The sequence below is a fragment of the Siniperca chuatsi genome, linkage group LG20, assembly GCF_020085105.1.
Source record: "Siniperca chuatsi isolate FFG_IHB_CAS linkage group LG20, ASM2008510v1, whole genome shotgun sequence".
NCBI classification, from domain to species: domain Eukaryota; kingdom Metazoa; phylum Chordata; class Actinopteri; order Centrarchiformes; family Sinipercidae; genus Siniperca; species Siniperca chuatsi.
Window position 1 is genome coordinate 15,011,651 of NC_058061.1, and position 22,525 is coordinate 15,034,175.

Sequence of the window (22,525 nt, forward strand, 5' to 3'; positions counted from 1 at the left end):
ACACAGCAAGACAACCAGCACACATTTTACACGCGGTGACACGTTTCCACACAATTACACGCAGACATTTTTATGCAGGAGGCTGAGAGACGCCCGAGGTGTCAAAGGTCATATATGTTAGGGTTTGGGGGATGATTCTGTAATAAACAAGCATCTGTTAATGAATTGAGCGTAAAACCAGGCCAACCTGAAGTCGGATATATTCCTGTGTGTGCAATTGCACGTATCGATTTCTTTAAAGAGAGTCCTCTGATGTTATCATGTACCAGCTGTGTAACTGAAGAAGTGTGTCATTGTTTTCCTTCTGGTGGTAATTTGGCTAATGTTCGACAGAGATCCAAAATGGCTGCCACGGTTAATTACACGGGTAGCGGATGTATTTTAGAGATTATGGCGGGGGATTCTCTTTGTTCAGGTTGGAGGATTTTAAGACTGTTGCTGCTTTGGGCCTCAGTTTTACCCTTCTGCCCAAATGTTGCACTTACATTTTCTGTTCCCTCAGGAGGTATAGTTAGAGAAACGCTTATGTAATATGTATTCTAATGTTCTGCTTTAAACTGGGTGAGTTGTTTGTCACATTTGAAGAAGTATTGTATGAACGAGAGCAGAAATGAACTTCAGTTACAGCCCCAGTCAAGAGACACACAAGAAGTTGATATACAGTATTTTAAAGTTTTCATGTCATTTTAAGTCCCATTAAGTGCCCGCAGTGCATCTGTCTCCAGGGACACATATGCTAGCTATCAACATCACATCCCACACGGCTTTCTGTTTTAGGCAGATTGCTGGCTAAAAGTGATGCACTTTGCTTAAGTGTCGTGGAGTGAAGGTTTGTTTTTTTTTTTCCTCCCTGAGTTTTAGCACAGCAATGATTAAAGCATGAAGGAAGGCAGGGGCCGCAAACTGCTGAGGGGAAGAAAAGGTGGACTCTCATTTTAAAAGGATTTGGGCAAGAAAGAACCCAAGTATCTGGGTCAGGGTAGAATCAGCGAGGCAGAGATCCACAGTGATTTGGACTCTGCTGTGAGTTTGCATGAGTGTCTGAGAGAGAGAGAGACAGAGTGTGAGAGAGAGAGAGAGAGAGAGAGCAAGGGAGAGGGGGATTTTGGTCTTCTGAATGACTCACAAATTAGACAGTAAATGGGTATAGTGACACTGTTAGTCTGGTGGGGGTGGATCACTATCTAAGCTCGGTTAATTGGCACCATCTTCTAATATTCAAGTAACGGGAAATGATTTATCGTGTGTGTCTCAACAATTGTGAGTGAAAGATTAACACCACTGTATACAAAATCAGAAAGATGTTTGGATTTTTTTGTATCTGCAGTGCAGACGCCTGAATGGCCATTAAACCACATTTTTTAATTGTTATTACTAATTAGTATTGAGCTGTGAGGTATTGACCATGTGGTGTGGCTAATTAATCCATCAAGGACAATTGACTAGAGCTGAGAGCAGCATGTACAGTAGGCAACATGCAGCTATCAAGAGGAGGAGGATGGACCCTTGCTGTTTGACACACACACACACACACACACACACACACACATTGCTGTCATTTTGGCCCATTCAGCTGTCCCTAAAGGGGAATACTATCTTTATCTTAGTGCTCTTAGCCTCAGCATCAATTATTCCCTGGCAGACATTGCCTCGTCAGGGAACTTCCACCGTTACCGATGCACAAGTCAGAGGTTTTTGCGGGGCACCTTGCTCCACCGCTCCTCTCAGTGCGTTATCTCTCAAGTTTTGGTTGTTCACATGTGCCTTATTGTCTGTTCGCCGTCTCTCTCCTGTCATCACTTCAAAAGGCTGCTAATGCTCACTTTAGAGGCGGCAGTCCTGCATGTCAGAGAAGGCGAAGTGGAGTGACAGCTATGCTTAGCCGCGTCTCCTGGGAACAAATTTTCACAGAGGCAGCATGAATGGGAGAGAATACAGTGCGAGGTAGAGAGGCAGCAGGTGTTGTCACCGACCCAAGCGCAAATGAAATAAACTCAGAAACAGACACTTTATTTAGAGGAGAAAGCCAACAGAGGAAGAAAACACTTTAATATAATCTCATAGAATTATATTTACAGCCCTTAGCCTCTCTCTATTCTGCCTCTCTTCTTCATATAAACACACTTCCTTTTTTTCATTCAATAATATGAAGATATTTAGAATGAGAAAGGAGACGTTTCACCTTCACTGTCCATTGGTCGCCTCCAGAATGAGTTCACCCAGGCAGGCATCTCATCTTCCCTTCTTAATTTCCCCCTCTCTGCCTTCTAATGTCCCTCTACTCCTCTTCTTCTGCTTTCACTCCCTGCCTCAAGTATAGTATAATTGCATTTTCCAGGCTTGATTTCCATACTAAATATGCATCCCTCCATCTGCGGGAGAGCCAGCAGCCCAGCTCGACATCGTTCTGGTTATCACTGAGCAACAGGCCCCCACACCCTCACTGTACAACCACCAGTGTCATAATTACCCACTGTTAGGGTAGTTACCACTTCCTGTTCTGCTAACTTCCAAAAGGGATTAGCACTTTTCCCCCATGTTTTTCTGAGTGATTTCTTGAAAAGAAAGAAAAAAAGGCGACTATTCCATTTATGGAGCAATCTGTTCATTACTTCTTCATTATTTGCTCATTTATTTACAGTCTTTGTCCTCCAGTATATTTAGCTCATTAGCTTTTATAGCTATTGACCCACAATTTCTTTCACTATGCCCCCTGCTGTGTCTACATATAATGAGGCTACAAGCAGCAGGACCTGGCTGATGAATTACGAATGGTGTACTTTAATGGTGGGTTGCACTTCCTACAGGCCCCCTCTGGAGGTTTCAGTACACTGCATACGAAGCTGCTATATTGTCTAAGGTTACTATTGTGAATAACCTGTACATAAGGTCTACTGTTGTAGATGTATACTGTTACCAGTAGCAGCTGCTGCACACATGCCCTCTTTCTCTTCCTTCACTGTTTTTCATGAAAACTAATTTTCATAAAGTGTCACATCACATCATAACACACATATTTTGATTTAGAGATAATTGCTTCATCAGCCAGTTGTCCTCAAAGAAGCTGTATTGTTTTAGCTACACTGGAGACATCTGGCATTGCCACTGTGTATCAGTATCACAGGTAAATCTTACCTGTGAAGCATGCACTCTTGTCCTCTAAGGAAATGCAGATATTGACTTTAAAGGATCCCTGCTGTGGGTAGCTGGTATTGTAAGTGGTAACTCTGGCGGAAAATAACTTTCTGTGTTGTTATCCTGACGGTTCTCTGCCTCGGCTGTCAAAATAGTGGCAGGATAGTTTTCACCCTAAGCCTCCATTAAAGAACTTATCAAGAGTTAGTCTGGCTGGCCCGCAGGCTGCTGCAGAGCTCCTGCTCTGTAAGCAAACCTGGAGTCTGTGATAACATGAATACACACACACATACACACATGCTGGAATAGTTCCTCCTAACAAAGATTTGCTTTTCAAGGGCAAAATCACTTCAACAGCCCATTTGTAATGATGTCTGAGCTGCAATCAGCCCTGCCGGCAGTCACGCTTACATCCTGTCCAAATCAAAAACCACTTATACATTATTTAAGTTTCTTATCAGCCATGAATGTTCAGCTGCAGTTCTGTCATCTCTCCTGTGACAAGAAAGTGATCACCAGTTGTTTATACATGTATCATGGCTTTAATATTAAAAATTTTAATTGCTGCTGAGATATGAGGAGATTTATTAAACACTAAATACTGATTTTAGTAAAATTCTGAAAATGCTTTCAGTACTAGCATCTATCTTTTATCTCTGTGTTACACAGATGGGACTGAAAAGAATGTCGGTGTTATGCTGATTAATCATTTTGTGTGAGAAACTGTTCTCCGTCATTTTGGCTTAATTTTTCTATTAGTCAACACATGCGAGGGGGGAAAAAGCCAATAATGGATACTTGAAACCTAGACGTCACACATGAAAGTTAAAAGTACATACAAAAAAGTACCCATTTAATTCAGCAGTGTGCAAGAAGTGCAAAAAATAGAACATTTTCGAATGAATAGCAAAAGAGAAACTTTGCTGCTTATTTGAAGCCTCTGAACAATGTCAGAACAACAGAAAAAAAAGATAGTGTCACCACCCTTTCCCCTGACTATTTGAACATAAAAGTAGAACTTATATAAACCGTCATGCTATCCCTTGTGAAATCAGTACTTTATGAATGTTGGCGCACCATCTAGGATGATTAGTCACACTGATGAGCTTCCCTCAGATTATATGAAAAGAAGCTATCCTCCTTTACTGATGTTTGATCCACTTAGCGTGAAGAAAGTTATGGATTTAATTGCTAAAATGAAAAATTCAGCAGCGGGCGATGATGAGATCTACTCACCCTGGAAAGGTGTCCTTCAGCTGCTGACAGTAATGCTCATAAAACAAATCGAGACAATTTTATTGCAAAAAAGACATTAAATCATCAAGTAGCAAAAAACAAACACAGCAAATTAATGGAAAGCTGTCTGCTGAATCATTAAAGTCACTGTCAATACAGTAAGTAAGTCTGTCAGCTGGTAAAAAAAAGCTTTCTTAACCTTTGGCTCTGTCCAAAGGTCACAAAATCTGCCTAATTAGTTTAGTAATTAACACGTTATATCTCGTTTGTTGTGTAAAAAGGAGATGTTGTGGTTTTACAGGGGATTATGTGCCAATTATGTGACTATTTATGGGAGAACTAACTGGCTGCCTGGCAACCTCATGGTGATGTCAAGACTTCAGGAAGCCTTAGCGTGTTAGTTAGTGAGCTTTAGAGGTGCTGGTAGGCAGATTTCTTACCTTTGGACAGAGCCAGGTTAGCTGTTTCCCCCTGTTTCCAGTCTTTATGCTAAGCTGAGCTAACTAGTTGCTGGTGGTAACTTCATATTTAGCGTACAGACGTCAGAGTGGTATCGATCTTCTCGTCTAACTCTCAGCAAGAGAGTGAATAAGCACATTTCCTAAAATGCTGAACTATATTCCTTTAAATTAAATGAGAATGTGTCCCGGTATAATCATGGCAACCTCACCAAAAAAAGGTTTTTCTCCCTTTATCAGTCTAATTTGGAAAAATATGCTCATCATTCCTCTGAGTTTCATTAAAATCCAAGCAGTTGCCCACAAGATATTATACTCAACTATTGACAGTAATACATTCATGTTTTTTCACCTTTTACTCAGATGAGCAGTAAGCGCTCCAGCAGTTTCCGACGGGCCATCGCCAATGGCCGCCGCACGCTGCAAAGGGAGATCCTGCTGGACGAGACGGGGTTGGGTCTGTACAAACGTTTTGTTCGCTATGTGGCCTACGAGATCCTGCCCTGCGAGACGGACCGACGCTGGTACTTCCACCAGAACCGCCTGTGTCCCCCACCTGTCTTCATCGCCATCGTCACCATCGTACAGGTGAGATTTAGGAGGTGACGCCATCGACTTGTCAGACACTGAACTGAATATTGATTCTACTGATGCAGTCCTCTGATTCAGATATTCCTATCATATGTTTGGCCTGCAATATTTTACTTGAGTATGTGCTACTAACCCACGACGCTGACTTTAGACTGTTCTGTTAGCTCAGTCGTTCGCTTCAGACCCACTGAAAAGATTTTCTGCCTTTGATCACACACTTTTACTGAGAGCTCGATATGAGCTGGTAACCCATTTGGGAGTCAGGGGCTTAGTGGGTGCGTTTAATGCCATTCCTCCAAGCGTAAACCCTCAGTCAGCCTGCATGCAGGGATTTTTTTTCTCAGACACTGATTTTGGAAGTTGGTGGTCAGGTCAGTGAGCACCCTAGCCACCACAATGGCATTAAATGACCTATTATGTTCATTTGGAAAAAAAAAAGGAAAACCACTAACACAGACCGCCCTCACGGACCACTGTTGAATGGTTGGGGATTAAGCAGCAAAAATAACCTACAGCTTCTTAACAAAACTTCAACCTTTTCCCCTGAAATCATCATAATTCTGAGAAAAGAAAGCCAAGTGTTCTCATAATGCCTCCAAATGGCATTGAATGGTCTGTAATGACAATGAGGATGTGATAATAACGGTTCACATTCATTTTAATTCACAGAGACAATGAGTCATTATTCTATGAAAAGAAATTAATGGAATTGAACCAGATGTGCCGGGGTGGTTCTGCGGGCAGTAATTGTCTCCACAAGTCTAATAAGCATCAGCTGAGGAATACAGAAAGTGAAGAACACATCATGTGTCTTTCATAAAGCACAATGGGTTTTGTTTTGCCGCGCAGTTTCCACCTTTGTACCAGCTGTCTGCAGAGAGTGCGTAATGGGTAGGCTATGTCAGCAAGAACTGACAGTTCGGTGTCATTTCTGTGACTGTTGCAGATTATCGTGTTCATGTGCTATGGCATCATGCTAAACAAGTGGGTACTGCAGACCTATCAGCCTGACTTCATGAAGAGCCCCCTGGTCTACCATCCCGGCCACCGTGCACAAGTGTGGCGCTTCTTCAGCTACATGTTCATGCATGTTGGGTACGTTCACAAAGCTCCATTTACCCACATGTTGATTTCTGGACTGGTTCAATTAAACTACTACAAGTTTGGTTGTTGCAGATGATTCACAGCTGTAGGAGGAACAAAGATCTTATGCTGTCATTTGAATCTTGTTCTCTTTCTGCGCTCTCTCCTCAGTTTGGAGCAGTTGGGGTTCAATGCTTTACTGCAGCTGATGATTGGCGTTCCTTTGGAGATGGTTCATGGTATCTTACGAATAAGTCTGCTTTACATGGCAGGAGTGCTGGCTGGTGAGTGTCTTTTAAAATAAGCATATTATGTAAACCAGTGGTTCAAGACAGCACCAAGGGTGCCGCAAGATTTTTTCATTTCCATTTTCTTACTGTACATTTTTAATGACGTTCCACCACATAAAAAAAGAGGCGACATTTAGATTAACCACAAACTTTTTTACATTACATTTGCAAACATATCAAAACGGAAGCATTAGAAATGATAATGCTGCAGCTAAGAATGGTGACATCTACTTTTGAACAAAACAAAAGAAATACATTTACAATTAGCATTCTTAATTTTTATTCATTGTTTATTTTAAGTTCAATATTTATCTGCATATCTGCACATCCACCTAGCCTAAAACTTCTTTTATTTCCAGTAATCGTGACTAGGCCCATATTATTTAACTTAATATTTATATTAGTTCATATACTGTATGTCACATATTTGACATCAGTGTCATTCATTTTGTTAGTTCAATTACATTCTTATAACAGACATTCATGGTGTCATATTTAGCTGAAAAGTGTGCATGTGTGTTGTGTGGATGTTGTGTAGGGGTGCCATGTAAAAAAACTAAAACTATGAAGAGGAACCAGTGGTGAAAACTATGCAGTGATGTAGCACATAGTTTAGATATTGTTAGCAAATGTACAGACAGGTTTAGATAATTTACAGTGCAATATGGCCAGTTCTTTCCTTTTTTAGAACAATGACATACACAGAAAAGGCTGTTCATTCATTATTTATTTATTTCCACAGTATACTGACCTAGTTTGCTTGTTGTTTCATTACTGTTTGTACAGTCTATTACTCAGAAAAATGCTATGATTCTTTGTTTTGTTGGTATCTTCATCATTTATCAAGTTAAAGGTCTTGTACTACATTTCATATTTTCTGTATAGAAACCAGCAGTTACATTCAGCATCAAATGCACCTCCAGTGAGACTGAAGGTGTTAGGATCTTGTCCTCAAGCCGACATCCATGAGCGGCCCGTTTGATAGTTTTGATAAACACCGACCCAGTTGGTGGCCCAGGTCTTTGAAAAAAGTCACCAAACCGAACGCAGTGGAGTGTTTCATGGTGCCCAGAGGTCAGGCCGCAGCACTCCAGTCTTTGTTGACGAGAAACCTCATTAACTTTCATCCTCCTCCAAGCCAGTCTGGAGATTGGGAATTTTTAAATCTGCACTGATTGCTGGATGTGGTTTCTTACTGCAGTTTTTTTTTTTTTTTTTTTTTTTTTTTTGCTATTAATGCATATTTCCAGAAGTCATCAACACTGCTGCATAAACCTCTTTTCCCTTTCATCTTCACTGGGAACAATTTCTGTCTTGGATCTCGTAAAATCTCTTGCTAACTATTATTTGATTAATGTCGAGAGCAATAGCCTAATTCATATTGAGTAATATTCATTCATTTTCAGCAACGTGATTTTTAGGCCTTCTTTTCTATGTGACTTAAAATCCAAATGGTTCATTTTTCTTTTCCTGTCCTGTCTCTGCACATACAGCAGTAAAATGGAGTTAAAGCTGCACAAAACTCCTTGTGCTCTGTAAAAACCAGACCCTCACTCCCCTATACACAAACACTCGCATGCACACACACTCTTAACACTCATGAATTATTGTAGCTTTGATGTATTTTAGCAGTGATGACAGAGAGAGAGAGCAAGCAAGCGAGCATGGGACTTAGAGGAGGAAAAGTGGGAGAGTAATGCAGGGTTTCTCTCTGGGGAATTAGCCTAAGTGCAGTTTGAGATGCTGTTTGGAGATTTAAGCTGCAGCCTGAATCAAAAAGGAGGAGAAAGCAGTGAGGAGATGGTGATATTTCTACTCCCAGAGCCTGGAGATGAACTGCATTCATTAGAATTTCTATGCTCGAGTTACATTGTAGTGATCAAAAATTTAATTTGTGTAGTACAAGTTGGAGCTGTGTGTAACTGTCTGGAATGAAATTTGAATTTTACTGCATTTAACACCATATATCTAACACAGAATAAAATAAATAATCAGTAAACTAAATATTTGAGTCAACACTCAGTAGACGTTGAGTTTCAGCTCTTCTCTCTGAAAAATGAGGAAACCAGCTGAATTCCTCCTGAATAGTGAGGAAGACCTGAGCCGTCTCATGGTCACAAGATGATGAACGGCTCTTAGCAGCAAAATAATTTCACCATCTGATTCTGATTGATGGAGTTGAAATTGGCGCTGTGCTGGCACAAATGTTGTGATCCATTGGAAAGTAGTCCATTAGAGAGCAGGTTGGGAAGTGCACTTAGACTCTTTGTGTGTGTAATTCTGTGTGTTTGTTTTGGAGGAGTCGGTGGAGGTTAATGACATTTCCAGGGTTAATGACAACAGGCAAGTCTGCTCAGTCAGGATTAGAGAGACGGCACTACTGCTTCCAGGTGAGAGGTTAGACGAAGGGCATTAAAGGGCTTTGAGCACAGCAGGAGGTTTTCAGAAGACACTCAGTTGGTGTAGTGAGGCACACTGGTGGTGAGGATGGGGCTGTTGTATGGAGAGAATTTAGATTTTTGACTTTATGTGAGTCAGCATAATGAATTTGCAATCCTTCAAATTGGCTTTTATAGCAAAATTGTCATTTTAAGATGCATTTTGTCACTAACCATTATGAGTCTTATTACTGAACCTCTTGTAAGGTGCATGAATTAAAACGAATGAATTAAAAGGATATGTTTTTTGTTCTTTTTATTTCCCACTGAAAGCTTGACAGGAGAGAGCATATGTTAATTTTGAACTTCTTCCACTGAGATAACGCTAATTTGACCATTTCTTTGCAGAATATCTGTGAAATATATTTCTACATTAGAAAGATGTAAAAAGCCATGAATTGAAAGGACAACAGAGGACACATAACAAATGTATATAAGCTCAGAACAAATGTAAAATTACCATGCAAGGCCTTGTTTGAGACTTTCAAAATTTAAGGATATGAGGATGAGAATAAGGATGTGTCTTAGTAGATGCATCTCAAAAGAGTTTTTGCATGAACAGACAAGTTTCAATCAAATGAAGAGATCACCAAATGAAACAAAAGAGGCTTTATCTTTAACCTAATTTGATGCTGACGTTCATAGAACAAAGTTTATAACAATGTTAGCTGCCTGACTCTATGCATAGCAATGTCAGTCTGTCGATCCACCACTTTGGTCCAGACTGAAGTATCTCAACAACTATTGAATGGATCGCCATGAAATTATGTGCAGACATTCATGGTCTCGAGATGATGAATCCTACTCACCTTGGTGATCCCCTGACTTTTCTTCTATCACCACCATGACGTTCACATTTGTGATTTTGAGTGAAATGTCTCTGCAACTATTAGTTTGATTGCCATGAATTTGGTACACACATTCATGTCCACCTCAGGATGATTTTTAATCACTTTGGTGAGCTCCTGACTTGAAAAACTAATGACATTCCCATCAGCCCCAGCTGCACTTTGTTTAGTGATAATTAGCTAATGTTAGCATGCTAACATGCTAAACTAAGATGATGAAAATGGTAAACATTATACCTGCTAAACATTTGCATGTTAGCATTGTCATTGTGAGCATATTAGCATTTATCTCAAAGCACTGCTGTGCCTAATACAGCCTCGCAGATTCGCTAGCATGGTTGTAGACTCTCAGTCTTGTTGTTTTATTTGTTATCTTTGGCTGTGCAATAGGTCAAATTCTTGTAAAGATTTTATGGACAAATGTTTATGTTTGCAAATGTTTTGGTTTGGCTTACATTGTTTTTACTTTTTACATAGCACACTAAATTGGGGGGAAATGTAGATATTAGAGACGGATAGGTAGATAAATGTGAAATATAGGATCCATCCCTTCCAGCCATCCATTCTTCCTTTCGCTGATATACTTAATATGAGTGTGTGTGCAGACTTCTACTTGTTGTTTCACACATTTTACATTTTACCAGTTTTCCCTCAGTCTTTGTAAATTTGCAATTGCTTGAGGATGCTAGAAATCGTCCAGTGCTTTAGATTACTCAGTGAAATTCTTGATCTTTTTTTTCTCCTTCCCCATTTTGTTGCCCATGGCTGTCTCATGTTTATATTCATGCCGTCTTATTCTAGCTCATGAGTTCAATCATGTCAGCTATTGCTATCAGCTCTTGCACGCATGTTGCTTGTTATTTTTGTGCGGCAGCAGAGCTTTCAGGTTATAGCTGCACTCAGTGGGTGCATTTATGGGGCAACGTGCTGCAGGTATTGTGCCTTTATGTGTGTGTGCCTTAACACACTGCAAGAATTTCTGCACCGCAGGGCTTGCTTTCAAAGCCAAAAGAAAGATTTTTTCTTTTTGAAAATACCTCAGATACTGTGAAAGTATCATATATACATATCTCACATGCATCCACACAGTCATTATCTTTAAAATAATGAATATTGCAATTTAAAAGAATGAATGAAAGAAGAATTAGTTTAACAAAGTACAAGGTTTTAATCTGGGAAGGTCAGATGGTGCTTTATACATCTGTACACCTTGGATATGGCCTGATTTTGACTCCATTGCACTTGTCCTGTACTGAAGTGCACCATCTGAAAATAAAGTATGACATTTTACATTTTGTCCTCGGATGTGTGCTGACAAAAGGAGCAAATCTGTAATTATTTGTTGTCCTTGCTCACTTTGCATCCACTCAGTAATCCTTCATGGCTCTGAAGAGCTCCACTTGAATTTCATGTTTCGAAATACAAGCAGTCAGAATTTCCGGCTATGTTGACAAGATGAATGTAAAATGTTGAATAATGTTCAACATTTCAGCCCGGCTCCACATTAAAGAAAAGCAGCAGGGATTCCTTTTATTTCATCCACTGTCTTTTTTTCCTTCTTTCTCTTCTGGGTCTCCTTCCCTTGGACCAACAGCTCCATCAGATTCTTCATGTGCTTCAGGATGTCAACAGGTGCCAGAACACCATGTTTTTCCTCGTAGCCCTGTGTGAGCCTCAGGGTGTCTACCTCCTCTAACACCTTACTTCTGAGACAAATCTTCCAGCAGCCTCTCATAACAGCAAGCTGGAGTCTGCTGTCTCACCATGTGACATATTATACTACAAATTTCTTGCCTGTCAAAGTCGATTCTGCAATCTTCAATGTGACAAAAACAAAAACAAACTGGGGGTAAAACTTTCACTTTGAATCATCAGATTTTTGCTGAAATTTCTACAAAGTCTAGTGGAAACAGAATCTGTTGCTGTCTCAACAAGAGCTCACAGCTTCACATTTGGTTGTAAAGAAAAAGTTGTTATCAAGCATGAAAGAAACATGTGTTTAAGACCCTTATTTAGAGAAAACAAATGTGTTAGTGTGTGTAATGTGCCCTGCATTTCCAACTCTCTTTCCTGTTTGTTGTTGCAGAAAAATAATCTTTTTGGTTTATTTATTTATTTTGGTATATTTGAATGGGGACATAGACATATGCATAGAATATTCACTGAGCAGAAAAATGCCACAAATCATAACATTTAATTTGCAATGCTTGTCCCCAGGCTTTTATAAAAACAAGTACATGCATAGTGCAATAAAAAATACAATAAAAATGCAGTAAAATACATATGCAAATATACAAAACTGACAACAAATAGAAAATAAGAATGATAATAAAAGTGCCATGAAAGAATCCAAATTCCTAAGGAAAAACACCTCATATCACACCTGGCTACATGCCTGATTATTCTTCAGAAGTTGTTTCAACTTAGATTTTAAATGATCCAAGTTGTGACTGGTTTTGAAGTTAACCAACTACAGCATTAAAGAACTGCTTATATATTAATACATCAATAAAAACGACCCAATAATATGATAATAAAACACTAACAGGGGTCATTATGCATAATGAGTACTTTTACTTTTGATACTTTAAATACACCTATGTGCTAATTAGGGCTGTAACTAATGATTACTTTCATTATCGATTAATATGACTATTGTTCGATTGATCGATTGTTTATGTCTATGAAATGTCCAATAATAGTGAAAAAATACCCATCACACCTTCTTATAGCCCAAGGAGACGTCTTCACATGTCTTATTTTGCTCAACCAAAAGTCCAAAACCCAAAGATCATCAGTTTACGGTGATAAATGGTAAAGACAAGCAGCAAATCCTCTCATTTGAGACACTGGAAGCAGAGAATATTTGGCATTTTTCAAGATTTTTGAATACTTCTTCCAGTACTGTCCCTAGATAAATAAAGGTTAAAAACATTCCTACATATGCACCTGAGTAACTGAACTGCCACTGAGCACCTTTAACCTATGAAGCCTATGGTTTGAATTATGCAGGAGGATTTTCTCCTCCTTGTGTCCAGGAGCCTGTTAACAGAATATACTGTTTACTGTAATGAAGTGGCCAGCCAGTGTTAGAGAGCGCTGTGCTCACACTGCTTATTGGTATCGTCAGTCGAGGGAGGAAGAGATGTGGCCTGATATCATTTGTGGCCTGTTGGGAAATGTAATGGAAATGTGATAAATGACTGCATGTCAGTATAACCTCATTGTTGCAAGCTAGTTGATGTTGTCATTACTTAAAAGCACCATGCCAATTCACATGTAATGTTTAATCTTTCAGCAGTTAATTATGTTGTTCCGATATCAGGCAGGACGTGGTGGCCATATTCAATCTCTAAATGGCTGTGTTACGGACAGAAGGGCAGGAGACACCGAATCTGGGACTGAGCTTTTTGCAGGGCAGGTGCATCCTGATGTCCAGGGTCGATAGCCAGACCTTCTGACCGGGTTGGTATACTGGAGCGTCTCTGGTCGGCCAGCAGTCTGCGCCTGCAAAGCGCTCGTTGCAGCTGATGATGAGCTGTGTCCCAGACCCTCTCGCTCTCTCTGAACCAGTAGTCGACCGCAAGGACCTCTGATGGTTCACCCAACCACGGGAAGAGAGGGGGTTGGTATCCGAGCATGCACTGGAAGGGAGTGAGTCCAGTGGTAGGTTGGCGGAGGGAGTTCTGGGCGTACTTGGCCCAACCCAGAAACTGGTTCCAAGAGTCCTGGTGGCCATGGCAGAAGGTACGTAAAGCGACCAATCTCCTGGATCTTCCTCTCTGTCTGCCCGTTCATCTGTGGGTGGTATCCGGAAGAGAGGCTGACGGTCACACTTAGGAGGGAGAAGAATGCTTTCCATACCCTAGAGATGAACTGGGGTCCCCGATCAGACACAATGTCTTCGGGGACGCCATAGACATCACGGAAGATGTGATTGAACATAAGTTCAGCAGTTTCCATAGCCGTGGGTAGTCCTCTGAGGGGAATCAGTCAACATGACTTTGAGAATCTATCAACGACCACCAGGATGCATGTGTTATTGTCGGACGCAGGTAGGTCGGTGATGAAATCTACTCCTAGGTGTGACCAGGGTTGAGATGGCGCATTCCTGACATCCCAGTACGTACGTTCTCACATCCCTTGCCATGTTTGGCCACCAGAAGCGTTCCCTTAGCAGCGAGAGGGTTTCATTGGCCCCTGGGTGACAGTGCCTAGAGATGTGTGGGAAGAGTGGATTAGTGGGGTGCGCTGTGTTCTGTTGACATATTATAGACCTGGGGGGCAGCCCAGCGGAGCGTCGGTGGAGGCATTGGAGGAAGGCACAGACATCTCAGACCACTGAATGGGGCTCACTATTATCTGCTTGGGGAGTATGGTTTCGGGTTCCTCTTCGATTTTGTCTGGGGAGTGCATCCACGTTCCGGGAACCGGGGCGATATGAGATGTTGAAGTTAAACCGTGTGAAAAAGAGTGCCCAGCGAGCTTGACGGGGATTTAGGCGTTTGGCGTCCTGAGATACTCCAAGTTCTTATGGTTGGTGAGCACTGTGAAGGGATGTTTAGCACCTTCCAACCAATGCCTCCACTCCTCCAGGCCAGTTTGATGGTGAGCAGTTCTCTGTTGCCGATGTCGTAATTTCTCTCTGCTGGGCTGAGTTTCCGGGAGAAAAAGGTGCATGGATGGAGTTTGGCTGGGGTGCCCTGCTGCTGGGACAGCACAGCTCCTACTCCTGTGGTAGAGGCGTCAACCTCCACCACGAAGGGTCTCTCGGGATCGGGGTGAACCAGGTGCGGTGCGCTGGTGAATGCCTCCTTTAGAGCATTGAAGGCTTCGTTGGTCAGCGGGTGTGCAATGGTACTATAGTTCTGTATGAAGCGTCGGTAGAAGTTGGAAAAGCCCAGGGATCTCTGAATCAGCTGGAACGCCCTCAGGCATTTCAGGACCTCCGCAATGTGGTGGCGATGTTTGGCCAGGCTCCGGGAGTAGATCAGGATGTCATCAATGTAGACCAAGACGAACTTGCGGAGCACCTCGTGGATGAAATCCGGGAATACGGAGGGGGCGTCAGGCCATACGGCATGACGAGGTATTCATAGTGTCCAGTTGGAGTCACAAAGGCGGTCTTCCACTCGTCCCCCTCACGTATACGAATGAGGTTGTACGTGCTGCGGGGGTCCAACTTGATGTAGACAGTGGCACCGCGGAGCGGTTCCAATGCTGCTGGGACGAGGAGAAGAGGATAGCGGAACTTCACGGTAATCCGGTTGAGTCCCCAGTAATCCACACAAGGCTGCAAGCCTCCGTCCTTCTTAGCCACGAAGAAAAAGCTGGATGCCGCAGGGGACGTAGAAGGCCGGATCAATATACTCTTCCATGGCTCTTTGCTCAGGAATGGACAGAGGGTAGATCTTCCCACGGGGCACTGGCTCACCCGGTAGCAGGTCTATGGCGCAGTCCCATGGCCGGTGTGGAGGCAGTCTGGCCGCTCTCTTAGGACAGAACACATCACAGAAGGAGGTGTAGCAAGGTGGTATATCTACAGACTGTTTCTCTTGCGGACTCTCTACGAATATGGTGCAGACAGGAAGTATCTTGGAGCGAGGAGTAGATGGTGGAGGTTGGCGAGGGAAACAGTCTGGGAAACAGGAATTACCCCATTTCAGCACTTCACCTGCGGTCCAGGAGATGATGGGGTTATGTTGATCTAGCCATGGGCGCCCTAAAATCACCTCAGTGGTAGAACCCTCCAGAACCAGGAGGTGTTGTTGTTCCTCATGCAGCACTCCTAATCAGATGTTAATGGGAGCAGCAAAGACCTGGACACGTGCGCGGCTGAGTGTTCTGCCTGTCACAGTGTGAATCTGGTAGACTGATGGTGTGGAGGTGGTCTTGAGATGGAGTTGGCGGCAGAGGGCACCTGAGATGAAGTTACCATCTGACCCCAAGTCGATGAGGGCTTGTACTGGGATAGACACAGCGGGAGTAGTGAGGGTTACCACGGTGGATAGGGGTTTCATATTCTTGATAGATGGAAGGATGGCACTCACCATGGACCAAAGAGGGAGGATGGGACAGGAAATGATAACATGCCCTGCAGCTCCACAGTACAGACACAAGCCCCGAGACAGCCATCTTTGCCGCTCAGCGGGGGTCAATCTGTTGTTTTCCAGCTGCATGGGTTCTTGGTCTGGTTCTGGAGGGTGGTGAGTCTTTGGCTGGCGGAGGGATGGCATAGATGACGGCTGGTCCTGGTGTTCCGCCAAACACGCCTGCGTACGGGTGGCGACTCAGATAGATAATTGGATGAACCGCTCAAGGCCGATGGGTCCCTGGGATCCAATCCCTGATGGAAGGTGGTGATCAGGGACTGCTCATTCCATCCACTGTCAGCAGTGAGAGTTTGGAATTCCAGAGCATAGTCGTTCACGGAGCGGGAACCCTGCTTGAGGTGGTAGAGGCACTCTTCGGCAGAGGAGTCACCAGCTGGTCTTCCGAACACCTCCTTAAAGTGGGAGATGAAGTTTGTCAGGGATTGGGTCACCGGTCCATTCTGTGCCCAGATCATTTCGGCCCACTGTAGCGCGCGTCCTTGGAGCTGGGACTACTACTTTGGACCGCTCGTCAGGGTACAGGTGCGGCTGCATCTCCAGGACCAGCGAACACTGAAGGAGGAAGCCGTTGCAGTCCTCCGCCGAGCCAGAGAAGGGCGCTGGTTTGGCCATGGGACTGGAGTACACCGGAGGTGGCGGAGCGACAGCGGCAGATGCGGAAGTGGTAGCTGGTGTGAAGACTGGCGGTGAGGTGGTGAGCCCACGGCGAAGGAGATCCACCAGTTCTTGGAAGGGATCCGTGGCACTCATGCTGGTCGTCCTACGGTGCGGTCCGGTCTTCTGTTACGGACATAAGGGCAGGAGACACCGAGGTGGAGACAGAGGTGGTTTTATTCAACACAGCAATGAGAACACAGTAAGTTGAGAAGTGATGGAGGATGGAGTACTGATATCATCCTTTCTAGAATGTTGTTGGAGGTTGGGAGCTGGGGCCACACACGCTGGAGATGGGAGAACATTCAACTGGATGAAGGAACACTGGAGTGGAAGCACATGCTGGAACAGGAAAGGGTTGGAATCCAAATGTCATCTTTTCATCGAGGGTTAGAGTCCTTAGTACAAACGAGACTGGACAACTGGCTGAGGTGAGTAGGGTGCTCTTATACTGGTGGTGATGAGGTGCTGATGGGGATCAGGTGTGTGTAATGGCGAAGAGGTGTGTGATTAGAACTCTGGTGAGGGAGTGCGCTGTGATTGGGTGATTGTGGAGCCTGGTGTGTCTGTGACAGGCTGGAGGTCTTCAGGCTTATTTTTACCTTTGTTACACTACCATTTCCACATTCCTGTTATATAACTGACTGATGCTTTTTAAAATCACACTGCACATATATAGGCAGGGTAAATGTGATTATATCTGCTACCAGTGAATGGAGAGCCTTGGTGCATGGCCAAGTGTGACTGTCCATCATCCATTTTGCTGATGTTTGATGTTTGGTCGAGGCGCACAAAGCAAGGCACACAAAGCTGCAATTTATTCTAGTCTATGGAAATCCCAAAAGCCTTGAAATACAGCTTTGGGGTTGAATCTACAAGATTAAAATCAATACATTCAATTGAGTAATTGAAAAAGGTAACTTTTTGTTACCTCTTTGATGTTATATTTCCAATTTGGTAACAGACTGACTTTATAGGTTTTATTCATTTGTTGAGTCTTTGTTCTCTGTTAACTTGTCTAAATTTGATAAAGAAGCACGATACTGTAGAAATTAGGGTTCAAAATATGTTTAAATTTTTATGTTTTCTTTAATGTTTTATTGAAAACACATAATGAGTATAATGTGAAAATTTATTTTTGACCTTGAAGAAATAGTTTGATAAAAAAAAATCTTCACTCATGGTCCCCTTACTATCTATTTCCAGAGTTTTCAACTGCAATTCAAGGTCTTTCTCAGTCGAAGACTCTCTCCTCTTAAATTGAAATGCTGTTGAAAGCTCCTAACTGTATGACACACAGGGTTACACATGTGATTTAATGCACTACTGAAATGAGGTGGCGCTCAAGAAAGTTCGAGTGACTTCGAGCAGACAGTTATGGGATTTTGCTTGGAGCAAAGTTGAATCAGATAAACAGACGCTGCCACACCTTCACAGGACATCAGCAGCATCAGCAACCAAACTCAGTTAATGAGGGAGAGATGGAGATAAAACAACAGGAGGGCTGGATAAATAACGCTCAATGCCAGAGGGGTGTGACTCAGTCTCTGACTCTCCGACTTTGCTTCTGACTCACTTCAAGCGCTGGTGTAGAGACATTTAACAACGCACTGATTTGATTGGCTCCAGGTGAATCTGGGAAGGTTTGTGGCGAGTAGGAGGCGTTTTTAGGAATGTGAGAGCTGTGGAGTCGTCGTTGGGTTGCTATTGGCAGCTGAATACCATTTATTTCTTGTTCGCTCTTACTTTGAAGGCCTGTTGTCGGAGTGTGTGGCTGTGACGGTGCAACATTGTCAGTGCACAAGGTCAAATTTCTGTCTTTTTAGCCAACCTTAGCCGCAGGCCGCTATACATGTACAAACCCTGGTGTTGCATATAGTGCTGAAGAGTCTGGTCTGGTGTTTCTGATGTACTCCCCCTGGTGCTGAGCTGAACTGAGCGCTGAGGAATCAGGGTGACCTTGGTGCGTTGCAGAGGCTACCAGCGTGATTATGGTAATTCTCAACCCCCCCATCCCACCCCACAGTCACCGAGAGGTGACACCGAGCTCACTTCCGCTACAAACACCCCCTGCAGCCTCGCTGATAACAACACTGAGGGTGATGAATATTTCTATTGTAATGCAACCTAATTGAAGGTAGCCCATTTGTGTGGAGCAAGCCCACTGTGTTTATAGCTACTGTGTGAAGCCAATCCATTGCAGCAATGTTTTTCAGACACTCTGTTGGAAATTAGAGAGGAGGCTATTTCTCTGCTCAGTCTTGGTCTTGGGAAGCTGGAAGAATTAAATTAATTTCCATCCAAGGTCAGCTATTGTGCTTGTTAGCTGAAAAGCAGTCGTGAGTGATAACTTTTGGTCGTGACAATAAGTTCTTTTTTTTTGTATTACAGTTCTTCTTATGGCATAAACAACGTCAGGAGCAGTAGGCATATTTGGATGTACGCTCACCAATATATAAAATTTGTCTCCTTGCTTCTTCAGTTTTAGGCCTGCTCATATGCCCACACACACACACACTCACCCAGATCAGATATGATTATACGTTTCCACTAACGGTTGGTGCTGTGCTGAGCGATCTCCTCTCAGCAGCTCCGAGGATGTGACTTGTGGAGACTATTGATTTTTCCTGATGCCCCCTGAGCACAGGGGGAGCATACATACTATCATATTTTTCCCCATGTGGCAAATTTGTACGAGGCAGAAAATTGTTAGAATAAACAGAATCAATCTCTAAGGAAACCAAGGGCAAGGTGTGTTTACAGTGGCTATGTTGGCGCAATGTAAAATTGATGAATTGTATCCGTTCCTCCAGGCCAGAGCTTGGCATCGACGCCGCTGGAATCATGTTGTTTTTGTGTTCCCTTTTTGTGTGTGTGTGTGTGTGTTCTTTTGTATAGGTAGACAAGAGAGGTCCTGATTTATGTTGTGTTTCGACTTTGGATCTGTGTTTCCCTTATTGAAGTTGTTCGTCTAATGATTTGTTTTGACTGCAGTGCAGGAGCGCAGGTGTGTAGTGTTTTGTCGCTTTGAGGATGCTGACAGTTCGGATGCTCCTCCGCAGCTCGACGCTGCAGATACGTCAAACTTTGCAGACTCCGTCTTTCCCTTCACATCATCTGAGGGGTTTCTTCCCTCCCGCCCGCGCTCCACCAGGGCACAAGGAGATGGATGAAGATGTTAGATTGGATGAGGACTGATTGCGAGTCATGCTGCTCCACTTTAAAGAAGGCATCAGCGAAGGAGATGATATTTCCCTTATCTCTTTCTGTCTGGATGACACAGAAGAGTCCATCTCCTTCCCAGGTGGAAAATACCTTTAATAGAGCTCCCCCAGTCTGACAGCACTATTATAGTTGAAATGAGGATTTGAAATGGACGCCACTCTATTAAATGACATTTGAAGCTATGAGCTTTTCAAACAGACTGTAAAATAGACAAAAGACCACGTGACAGATGGTCTGCCTTTAGTTGAGTCACCCTGACATTTACTTATTTTTACTCATATCACCTGCATCACCTATAATTGCTTTCAAAAATCAAACACTATCTGCCCTTCATGATGCATGAAGCAAATGCTAAAATGATTCATCGATTAGTCTGTTGCTACAGAATTAATGTATAACTTTTTTGACAATTAATACATCATTGAAGTTATTTATTTAACAAAAATACTAAATATTTGCTGGTTCTGTTTTCTTAATTGTGAAGATTTCCTGCTTTTGGACTGTTGGTCAGATAAAAGGAGCAATTTGAAGATGTCAACTTGGGCTTATTGTGATGGCCATGCCAATATACAGCCGATATTAGCTTATCGCAGATATATTGGTATATGTGTATATGTTGGCAGATAAGTAACGAGAAATAGCAGCACCGAAATTTGTTTAGGTCATCTAGAACAGTGTCACCATTACATAGTTTGTACAAGTTCATTTTTCAGATGCAAAATGTCCCACTGAGATCATATCTTTGTCACGATTCTTAAAAAAAAAAATATTAAGGGATCCTTATCAAAAATGGTCATTTATGTAATGAGTTTATTACACAAATGACTGCCACCTCTCAAAAATCAGTATCTGCCTCAAAACTCCAGTATTGATCAGGCTATAATGGGCATTTTTCACTATTTTCTGACATTTAATAGACCAAATGATTAAGCATTTCATTCCAAAATGATTTGAAAATAATTATTTGCGCCTCTACATAAAGCAACATAATTATGATGTTATGTGTACATTGCACATCATAATTATCGTATCAAGCATGTTGGTAGCAGTTATGACATCACAATTAGCAAATTTAACTGAAACTAGAGCCCTAGTTTTCTTTTAATTGGGCAGCAGAAAAAAACTGTAGTTCTTATTGCATGATTGTACTCTTAGTGTGTCTTCTGTATCACTGTTCCCCATGCACTCTTCCACTCCTTCCATCAGTCTCCCTCCTTATTTGTGCTTAGTAAAAAATCTGATCAGGCATTTCCCCAGTTTATTAGCCAACAGAGGCAGACCTGTGACTACAGGAGTGCTGACTACAGCATGTCTCTGTGCAGGGCCACAAGATTTAATGCATACAGGACAGAGCTGTCTGAGGCAAGCATGAAGAAATCGAGCAACCCAAACTTAAAAGGCAACAATCCCACAGTATCAATGGGCAGAGGTTTCCCTTACTCATACTGTCCTCTGAGTTTTCTATTGACATATTTTACTTGACAGTGTCAAAATGGTAATCCTAATGGACTCAACAAAAATTTGTCTTACAAATTCTTTCATGTCTAATAATGAAACGTGACAAAATAAATTTGGATGGTTCTCATAGCTTATACCAATAGACAATAGAAAAGCACAGTGCTGCGTTGCCAGATTTGCTTGTACCCAATACTGACTAAATCACCTGAATAAATAACAATTAATTGTCCATTAATTGTCCTCTATTGTGAAATGTATTTACTGAAACCAACCAAGAAATGCAACTCAATGCATATTAATGTTCTCAAACATCCTTTAGGTTCCCAGAAAACATCTTTACAAATTAAGCGTTATGTAGTTTTTCTTCCCTGATTACATCTTCTGTCTAACTCCACTACAGCCTCTGAGAATTAGACATGTTTTCACTGTGGCATCTCTAATCAATATTTTTGTATTAACAATGGGTCAGATGACTATGTGTAATGAGAATTATCACCTGACTCTGCAGCTCCCCTCAGCCCTACAGAGCTTTAGAGCATCTTTCATCTCATTGTTTTGGTTTTCTGGCCCACAATTGTACTGTTTTGGTTCAGTCTCACCAGTCTCATCAGCGTTGTTTACAGACGCAGCAGGCAGCTCTTTTTAGCGAAAAAGCTCTGATAAACCCATTGTACACTACCTGTCCAGCACCAAACAACAGGCAGACAAAGTTTGCAATGAACTGGTGAACATAGTGGAGCGTTTAGCAGCTAAAGAGCCAAATATTTCCCTCAGGAGTTGATGAAAACCAAACAGAGCTAAAAAGAGAGTGAATATTAGATTTACATTTGTTGGGATCGCCTGAAGCACATCTCCACATGAATGCTAATTTTTTTCTGTGTTAGTGATGTGTAAATAGTCAACTGCTAAAATGTTCACCATATCAACTTTATAAGATGAGTGCATGTCAGTGTTGTGTTTTGTTGCCCCCAAAAAATCAATTAATTCAGGTTTAAC

At 42.3% G+C, this 22,525-nt stretch overlaps 1 protein-coding gene across 5 annotated transcripts in view; it reads left to right on the forward strand.

Annotated features, from left to right (window-relative positions):
- The window catches only part of rhbdl1 (rhomboid, veinlet-like 1 (Drosophila)), a 54,142-nt gene that overhangs the window by 18,000 nt on the left and 13,617 nt on the right, over window positions 1-22,525 (forward strand). For 4 of the 5 annotated variants that reach the window (XM_044179411.1, XM_044179412.1, XM_044179407.1 and 1 more), the window contains 3 exons: window positions 5,193-5,417; window positions 6,367-6,515; window positions 6,675-6,787. In XM_044179411.1, the coding sequence (XP_044035346.1) occupies window positions 5,193-5,417; window positions 6,367-6,515; window positions 6,675-6,787 (487 nt within the window). Of the gene's footprint in view, window positions 1-5,192; window positions 5,418-6,366; window positions 6,516-6,674; window positions 6,788-11,673; window positions 11,747-22,525 lie in introns of all 5 variants that reach the window. The other variant, XM_044179409.1, reaches the window with a different exon arrangement.